Source organism: Oncorhynchus tshawytscha, unplaced genomic scaffold (assembly GCF_018296145.1).
Source record: "Oncorhynchus tshawytscha isolate Ot180627B unplaced genomic scaffold, Otsh_v2.0 Un_contig_4046_pilon_pilon, whole genome shotgun sequence".
NCBI lineage: Eukaryota > Metazoa > Chordata > Actinopteri > Salmoniformes > Salmonidae > Oncorhynchus > Oncorhynchus tshawytscha.
Genome location: NW_024609005.1, coordinates 60001 through 70000, shown reverse-complemented (window position 1 = coordinate 70000; position 10000 = coordinate 60001). Strand labels below are relative to the sequence as shown.

Sequence of the window (10000 nt, the reverse complement as noted above, 5' to 3'; positions counted from 1 at the left end):
GTTCCATAGGGCTCTGGTCTAAAGTAGTGCACTCTATAGGGAATAGGGTGCAATTTGGAATGCTACCATGTGTCATCTGTCCACCTTTCACACGGAGTCTTCAAATACTGTAGATACTTTTATCACCATTTATATTCTGTCTCTGTGTGTCTTTGTGTGTCTCTATGTGTGTGTATTTCTGTGTGTGTGTCTCTGTGTGTGTCTGTGTGTGTGTGTCTCTCTGTGTCTCTGTGTGTGTGTGTCTGTGTGTTGTGTGTGTGTCTCTGTGTGTGTTCTCCCTCCCCTGGTAATGTGTGTGTTGTCCCTCCCCAGGTATCTCCCTCCCCAGGTAATGTGTGTTGTCCCTCCCCAGGTAATGTGTGTTCTCCCTCCCCAGGTAATGTGTGTTGTCCCTCCCCAGGTAATGTGTGTCGTCTCTCCCCAGGTATCTCCCTCCCCAGGTAATGTGTGTTGTCCCTCCCCAGGTAATGTGTGTTGTCCCTCCCCAGGTAATGTGTGTTCTCCTCCCCAGGTAATGTGTGTTCTCCCTCCCCAGGTAATGTGTGTTCTCCCTCCCCAGGTAATGTGTGTTCTCCTCCCCAGGTAATGTGTGTCGTCCCTCCCCAGGTAATGTGTGTCGTCCCTCCCCAGGTAATGTGTGTTCTCCCTCCCCAGGTAATGTGTGTCGTCCCTCCCCAGGTAATGTGTGTTCTCCCTCCCAGGTAATGTGTGTCGTCCCTCCCCAGGTAATGTGTGTTGTACCTCCCCAGGTAATCATATCTTTGTGAACGTGGACCTGTCTGACCTGGCGATAGGCCTGATCCTGCTGGCTCTGTCTCTGCTGGTGCTGTGTTCCTGTCTCATCCTCATCGTCAAGCTGCTCAACTCCATGCTGAAGGGACAGGTGGCCATGGTCATCAAGAAGGTGCTCAACACAGGTGAGACAGAGCGGGAGGAGGAAGAGGAGCGAGGAAGAGGAGAGAGGACTAGGGCCATGGTGGGAATGGTGATGATGATGATGATGATGGTGGTGATGATGAAGGTGATGATGAAGGTGATGGTGATGATGATGATGGTGATGATGAAGGTGATGATGATGATGATGATGGTGGTGATGATGATGATGATGGTACTAGGGCTGTGGCAGTCATGACATTTTCTCAGCCGTTATTTGACATGCGAATGCCTACCGTTAATTGACATAATTGACATAATTGATATAATTTACAAAATTAACCTAATTAACATAAACACCTTTAGCATCTCCCAGCCTCCAGGTATACAAGCTGCTGATGCAGACCTTTGGAGCGTCTACATTTAAAAAATCCATTATTTATTTAAGGCAGGTCTAAGGAAACATTTTGAAAATGTATTTCAGAGGAACAGAATATGAGTCTGCGTACTGTGTACAGTACCTGTCTATGATCCATACCACAGGTCATTTAGCTGATGAGATGTCTATGATCCATACCACAGGTCATTTAGCTGATGAGATGTCTATGATCCATACCACAGGTCATTTAGCTGATGAGATGTCTATGATCCATACCACAGGTCATTTAGCTGATGAGATGTCTATGATCCATACCACAGGTCATTTAGCTGACGAGATGTCTATGATCCATACCACAGGTCATTTAGCTGACGAGATGTCTATGATCCATACCACAGGTCATTTAGCTGATGAGATGTCTATGATCCATACCACAGGTCATTTAGCTGACGAGATGTCTATGATCCATACCACAGGTCATTTAGCTGACGAGATGTCTATGATCCATACCACAGGTCATTTAGCTGACGAGATGTGTTTATGATCCATACCACAGGTCATTTAGCTGATGAGATGTCTATGATCCATACCACAGGTCATTTAGCTGACGAGATGTTTATGATCCATACCACAGGCACGGCAGGGTAGCTTATTGGTTAGAGTGTTGGACTAGTAACCGGAAGGTTGCAAGTTCAAACTCCCGAGCTGACAATCTGTTGTTCTGCCCCTGAACAGGCAGTTAACCCACTGTTCCTAGTCTGTCATTGAAAATAAGAATTTGTTCTTAACTGACTTGCCTAGTTAAATAAAGGCAAAAAAAAAGCAGCAGAATGTGGGAATCCTCCTCTTTTAGTAGCAACCATCAAAACTCTCCTTTCACACGGGATTGAAATGTCTGGGTTTATAACAACACTTATTTAACTCCACTCGGGAACCAACAAGCTTCTCACCGCAGGGTTAAACGTTCATCCACGTTCTCCAAACATCACTTTTCTTGTTGTTTTTGTTGTTTTTGTTGCTCCTGTTGCTCTGTATGTTCCATTTCTCCAAAATCTCAAATTTTAAAGTTAAGGGTTAAGGTTAGGGTTAAGCTTAGGCATTCATTCTGAATGGTTATGGTAAGGGTTAAGATTTGGGATAAATAAAAAACACAACTGTCCACAACTGGAATCAAACACTAGAGAAAAAAAAAAAGTAGCACTCACTGTTGCAACAGTGAAGGCGTCCTCGGGACATGGATATACGTTAAATTTCGACGTCAATCTTGAACGAACTGTCTGCCGGAAAACATCGATAGTAGCATATTTGAACTTCTAATGAAACGTATTTAATTAAACTCCCCGTCTCTGCGCGCTCGAGAAAGGAATGAAGGAGAGAGAGTGTAGAGGAGATGGAAACGTACGGTGGTGAAATATTCCACAGCGGAAGGTGAATGAATGTATCTTCATATTAATTAAGAAATTTTTTTTTTTTTTTAAATGCCCTTTTACTAAGCTTTTCTAAATCAGATATAAATAGACTATAATTATAGTATATCTCTGTAAGAAGCCGCCCCCTGCACAATCAATAAACCAACATCGTAAAGGCCTGTACGTTCTCTCTCAGACGGATGGATAGAAAGTTTGGAGCGTAACCTAAGGTAATCAGTCCATCCAGTATACATAATAATACAGTCCACACTCAAAGGAGATTATTATAATTTGTACGCTAGACCAATTATGTACCAAAGACATTTTATTAATCTATAGGTAAAAAAAAAAAATAGTTCTGCAATGCGTAATGTGGTAGGCTATTAGGCTATTGTATTGTATAACGGCACAGTCATTATTTTAATTCCGTTTTCTTTTCGGGTTTAGGCTCATATGTAGATAGACCTAAGCATTATTTTAATTCCGTTTTCTTTTCTGGTTTAGGCTCATATGTAGATAGACCTAAGCATTATTTTAATTCCGTTTTCTTTTCGGGTTTAGGCTCATATGTAGATAGACCTAAGCATTATTTTAATTCCGTTTTCTTTTCGGGTTTAGGCTCATATGTAGATAGACCTAAGCATTATTTTAATTCCGTTTTCTTTTCGGGTTTAGGCTCATATGTAGATAGACCTAAGCATTATTTTAATTCCGTTTTCTTTTCGGGTTTAGGCTCATATGTAGATAGACCTAAGCATTATTTTAATTCCGTTTTCTTTTCGGGTTTAGGCTCATATGTAGATAGACCTAAGCATTATTTTAATTCCGTTTTCTTTTCGGGTTTAGGCTCATATGTAGATAGACCTAAGCATTATTTTAATTCCGTTTTCTTTTCGGGTTTAGGCTCATATGTAGATAGACCTAAGCATTATTTTAATTCCGTTTTCTTTTCGGGTTTAGGCTCATATGTAGATAGACCTAAGCATTATTTTAATTCCGTTTTCTTTTCGGGTTTAGGCTCATATGTAGCTAGACCTAAGCATTATTTTAATTCCGTTTTCTTTTCGGGTTTAGGCTCATATGTAGATAGACCTAAGCATTATTTTAATTCCGTTTTCTTTTCGGGTTTAGGCTCATATGTAGATAGACCTAAGCATATGCATACGTTTTCATATGTGTTTGAGTGTTCTGCACACGTCTTTTCTGCACGCGACGTCTTCAACGCTTTGAATGAGTCGTCACCTCAGAAAGCGCCGCCCATTTCCTGTTAGGCTTTGAAACAACGAATGGATCGATCACATTGAGCTGAATCAATGTAGCCCTAATAGTGAGTTTTTAAAGGTGCAATAATGGAGACATCGCTCAGCCATTTCCTGGTTGGTAAGTTTTTTATAGTTCACCTAATTTCAGTTTGTGACAAAAGTTTAGATAATTATTATTGTAATTAAGTCTAAAGCGCTGTGAAATATAATTTCAATAACTAAAAATATCATTATTATTTTTATTTTTGTACAAAAACCGAAAGCGAAAGACAAAAACAAAACTTAAGAACGGGAAGCATAGAAATAACGAACATAGACCAGATCTACCACTCCTTAGACTTGCTTTCAGTGAGAATGAAAGATCTATATCACACATTTCTATGTGAATTTGTTGCCCAAAAAGTTACATGTTGCAGCTTTAAAAGCATAATACTGTTTCAGTGATAAGGGTTGATGTGATTTTTGATTCTATTTGCATTGATGTCAGAGGGGTTAGAGGGACAGTAGAGCCCTGAGTACCAGGCCATTAGGACCTGATGGAGGGACAATAGAGCCCTGAGTACCAGGCCATTAGGACCTGATGGAGGGACAGTAGAGCCCTGAGTACCAGGCCATTAGGACCTGATGGAGGGACAGTAGAGCCCTGAGTACCAGGCCATTAGGACCTGATGGAGGGACAGTAGAGCCCTGAGTACCAGGCCATTAGGACCTGATGGAGGGACAATAGAGCCCTGAGTACCAGGCCATTAGCAAACTGATGGAGGGACAGTAGAGCCCTGAGTACCAGGCCATTAGGACCTGATGGAGGGACAATAGAGCCCTGAGTACCAGGCCATTAGGACCAGATGGAGGGACAGCAGAGCCCTGAGTACCAGGCCATTAGGACCAGATGGAGGGACAGCAGAGCCCTGAGTACCAGGCCATTAGGACCAGATGGAGGGACAGCAGAGCCCTGGGTACCAGGCCATTAGGACCAGATGGAGGGACAGCAGAGCCCTGAGTACCAGACCATTAGGACCAGATGGAGGGACAGCAGAGCCCTGAGTACCAGACCATTAGCTAACTGATGATACCTATCCAATCAATCCTAAAGTAGAGCCACAGAATTAGAATGTACAACACAACGTTGACTTCGACATTGACTGGGAATATCTGTTCTAGTGATTCTATGTCTATGTCTGTAGAAATTACACAATAGATTCCCCCAAATATGTCCGGAAGACATATTTCACTTTTTATTTAACCAGGAAAACCCTTGAGGTTAGAAACCTATTTAGGAAAGGTACCAGGACATACAGTATGCACAGACCGTCATGCTCACAGGGATGTACAAATTATTATTTGTGTGTGTGTGTGTGTGTGTGTATATAGATTTCCCTTTCCCCTTTGGCTGGGTGACTGGTTACATCGCCATCCTGGTCGGAGCTGGAATGACCTTCATCGTCCAGAGTAGTTCTGTCTTCACCTCCGCTATCACTCCACTCGTTGGTGAGTCTCCTCTTCCCTCCCTCCCTCCCTCTTCTCTTCTCCCCTCTCCTCTTCTCCCCTCCCCTCTCTTCTTCCTCTCCTCTTCTTCCTCTCCTCCTCCCTTCCTCTCCTCTTCTCTTCTCCCCTCTCCTCCTCTCCTCTTCTCTTCTTCCTCTCCTCCTCCCTTCCTCTCCTCTCCTCTTCTCCTCCTCTCCTCCTCCCTTCCTCTCTTCTCTTCTCCCCTCCCCTCCTATTCTCCTCTCTATGGTAAATATATCTACAGGTTATGTCATGTGTATGTGTATGGTAATAAGTGTTCCCCTCGTGTGTAGGTATTGGTGTGATCAGCATCGAGAGGGCGTACCCTCTGTCGCTAGGGGCCAACATCGGCACGACGACCACGGCTATACTGGCAGCCATGGCAGCACCTGGAGACACACTGGCCAACGCTCTGCAGGTCAGACACACACACACACACACACACACACACACACACACACACCACCCTACCCTACCACATAGCAAGGCAGCAACACATGACAGCATAGCAAGGCAGCAACACATGACAACACAGCAAGGCAGCAACACATGACAACATAGCAAGGCAGCAACACATGACAACATAGCAAGGCAGCAACACATAACAACATAGCAAGGCAGCAACACATAACAACATAGCAAGGCAGCAACACATGACAACACAGCAAGGCAGCAACACATGACAGCATAGCAAGGCAGCAACACATAACAACATAGCAAGGCAGCAACACATGACAACACAGCAAGGCAGCAACACATGACAACATAGCAAGGCAGCAACACATGACAACATAGCAAGGCAGCAACACATGACAACACAGCAAGGCAGCAACACATAACAACATAGCAAGGCAGCAACACATGACAACATAGCAAGGCAGCAACACATAACAACATAGCAAGGCAGCAACACATAACAACATAGCAAGGCAGCAACACATGACAGCATAGCAAGGCAGCAACACATGATCCTAATGGCCTGGTACTCAGGGCTCTACTGTCCCTCCATCCATTCCCCAGATCAGGGCTCTACACTCATCCCTCCCTCCTTCCCCAGATCGCTCTGATTCACTTCGTGTTCAACGTGTCTGGTATCATCTTGTGGTATCCAATCCCCTTTACCCGTATCCCCATCCGATTGGCTAAGGCCCTGGGTGACATCACGGCAGAGTATCGCTGGTTCGCCGGCGTCTACATCATTTCCTGCTTCTTTCTCCTGCCCCTCTTCGTCTTCGGCCTATCGATGGCCGGCTGGAAGGTGAGTGATTGGTTGATTGGTGGATGGATGGGTGGAGAGATGGATTGATGGAGGGGTGGTTGGAAGGGTGATTGATTGACTGACTGAGTGATTGATAGTCGATGAGTGAGTGGTTGATTGATTTTTACTTAACCTGTTTTTAACAACAGGCAAGTCAGTTGAAGGCCAAAAGGCAAAAGGCCTCCTGTGGGGAGGGTGGCTGGGATGAAAAATACAAATAAAACATAAAATATACAGGACAAAACACACATCACGACAAGAGAGACACCACAACACTACACAAAGTGAGACCTAAGACGACAGCATAGCAAGGCAGCAACACATGACGACACAGCATGGTAGCAACACATGACGACACAGCATGGTAGCAACACATGACGACACAGCATGGTAGCAACACATGACGACACAGCATGGTAGCAACATGACGACACAGTATGGTAGCAACACATGACGACACAGCATGGTAGCAACACATGACGACACAGTATGGTAGCAACACATGACGACACAGCATGGTAGCAACACATGACGACACAGCATGGTAGCAACACATGACGACACAGTATGGTAGCAACACATGACGACACAGCATGGTAGCAACACATGACGACACAGTATGGTAGCAACACATGACGACACAGCATGGTAGCAACACATGACACAGCATGGTAGCAACACATGACACACAGTATGGTAGCAACACATGACGACACAGCATGGTAGCAACACATGACGACACAGCATGGTAGCAACACATGACAGCATAGCAAGGCAGCAACACATGACGACACAGCATGGCAGCAACACATGACGACACAGCATGGTAGCAACACATGACGACACAGCATGGTAGCAACACATGACACACAGCATGGTAGCAACACATGACGACACAGCATGGTAGCACAGCATAGCAAGGCAGCAACACATGACGACACAGGCAACACATGACACACAGCATGGTAGCAACACATGACGACACAGCATGGCAGCAACACATGACGACACAGCATGGTAGCAACACATGACACACAGCATGGTAGCAACACATGACGACACAGCATGGTAGCAACACATGACGAACAGCATGGTAGCAACACATGACGACACAGCATGGTAGCAACACATGACGACACAGCATGGTAGCAACACATGACGACACAGCATGGTAGCAACACATGACGACACAGCATGGTAGCAACACATGACAGCATAGCAAGGCAGCAACACATGACACACAGCATGGTAGCAACACATGACACACAGCATGGTAGCAACACATGACACACAGCATGGTAGCAACACATGACGACACAGCATGGTAGCAACACATGACGACACAGCATGGTAGCAACACATGACGACACAGCATGGTAGCAACACATGACTTTGAATGCATGGTAGCAACACATGACGACACAGACATGGTAGCAACACATGACGACACAGTATGGTAGCAACACATGACGACACAGCATGGTAGCAACACATGACGACACAGCATGGTAGCAACACAACATGACAACAACATGGCAGCAACACAACATGGTAGCAACATTATTGGGCACAGATAACAGCACAAAGGGCAAGAAGATAGAGACAACAATACATCACACAAAGCAGCCACACTGTCAGTCAGAGTGTCCATGATTGAGTCTTTGAATGAAGAGATTGAGATAAAACTGTCCAGTTTGAGTGTTTGTTGCATCTCGTTCCAGTCGCTAGCTGCAGTGAACTGAAAAGATGAGGGATACGTGTGCTTTGGGGACCTTTAACAGCATGTGACTGGCAGAACGGGTGTTGCATGTGGAGTATGAGGGCTGAAGTAGATATCTCAGATAGGGGGGAGTGAGGCCTAAGAGGTTTTTATAAATAAGCATCAACCAGTGGGTCTTGCGACGGATATACAGAGATGACCAGTTTACAGAGGAGTATAGAGTGCAGTGATGTGTCCTATAAGGAGCATTGGTGGCAAATCTGATGGCCGAATGGTGAAGTACGTCTAGCCGCTCGAGAGCACCCTTACCTGCCGATCTATAAACTACATCTCCGTAATCTAGCATGAGTAGGATGGTCATCTGAATCAGGGTTAGTTTGGCAGATTCGTTTGGATTGGTCATTTGATTGAAAGGAAGCCTCTCTCCTTGTCAACTCCACTAAGTCCACTGTAAAACTGTTCTTCCTGCCTCTCTGGACCCACTCCTTAGAACCCTGGGACCGCGTGGTCGCCGTGGTAGCAGCCAAATAACCTGTAAAACTGTTCTTCCTGCCTCTCTGGACCCACTCCTTAGAACCCTGGGACCGCGTGGTCGCCGTGGTAGCAGCCAAATAACCTGTAAAACTGTTCTTCTTCTCTCGCCAGGTGCTGGTTGGTGTGGGCGTTCCCATAGTGGCCTTGTTGATCATCGTCATTGTAGTGAACGTGCTTCAGGCACGGCTACCCAGGTGTCTCCCCGCGGTACTGCACTCCTGGGACTTCCTGCCTCTCTGGGCCCACTCCTTAGAACCCTGGGACCGCGTGGTCGCCGTGGTAGCAGCCAAATGCTGCTGCTGCTGCAAGTGTTGCCAGACCGGACCGGAGGAGGAGGAGGAAGAGGAGAAAGGAGGAGGAGGGCATTTCCTGGAGATGTACGACAACCCTGCCATGATGAACGGTGTTGACTGGGGGGAAAAGAGGGAGGACAAAGAGGACGTCTTGAAAGCAACGCAGCTTTGATTCTGTCGCGACACTTCGTAACTGCTTCGTATAGGCATTATAACCCGTCTATAATGTGATTATGGTCTTATGACTCTTCTATAACATGGTTATAAAGGTGCTATGTAGGGTTACAAAATTCCAATAACTATTCCAAAATTCCCTGTTTGTTTTCCCAGAAATCCTGGTTAGAGGATTCCCAGATGTCCTGGTTATTTCCTCGTAATTCCAGGAATCTTCTAAACAGGATTTCTGGGGGGGGAAAAAAACAGGACATTTGGGGGGAAGTTACCGGAATTTTGAAACTCTAGTCTTATGTCATGTCCTATGTCATGCTTATGAGATGTTAAACGTTGTTATGGCATATTCCTAGAGATCAGTCCGGAGCTACGACCTAGCAGCTCGTAAAGTTGGTCACATATGAACAACGTACTAATAATAATAATAATGGATTGGATTTATATCGCGCCCTCTCTACCAACTGAGGGATTCAAAGCGTTTTACATAGTAAAGGGTGAAACTCACCTCATCCACCACCAATGTGTGGTTGATGCACCGGCAGCCATTTTGTGCCAGAACGCTCATCATATCATTTCACCTCATCCACCACCAATG

At 45.3% G+C, this 10000-nt stretch overlaps 1 protein-coding gene across 1 annotated transcript in view; it reads left to right on the top strand.

Annotated features, from left to right (window-relative positions):
• The window catches only part of LOC121844105 (sodium-dependent phosphate transport protein 2B-like), a 27398-nt gene that overhangs the window by 16302 nt on the left and 1096 nt on the right, over positions 1-10000 (top strand). Inside the window, 5 exon segments of the mRNA XM_042313996.1 lie at positions 750-917; positions 5295-5411; positions 5723-5847; positions 6487-6687; positions 9053-10000. The exon segment at positions 9053-10000 is cut by the window's right edge and continues 1096 nt beyond it. Coding sequence (XP_042169930.1) covers positions 750-917; positions 5295-5411; positions 5723-5847; positions 6487-6687; positions 9053-9406 — 965 coding nt within the window. The 3' untranslated portion in view covers positions 9407-10000.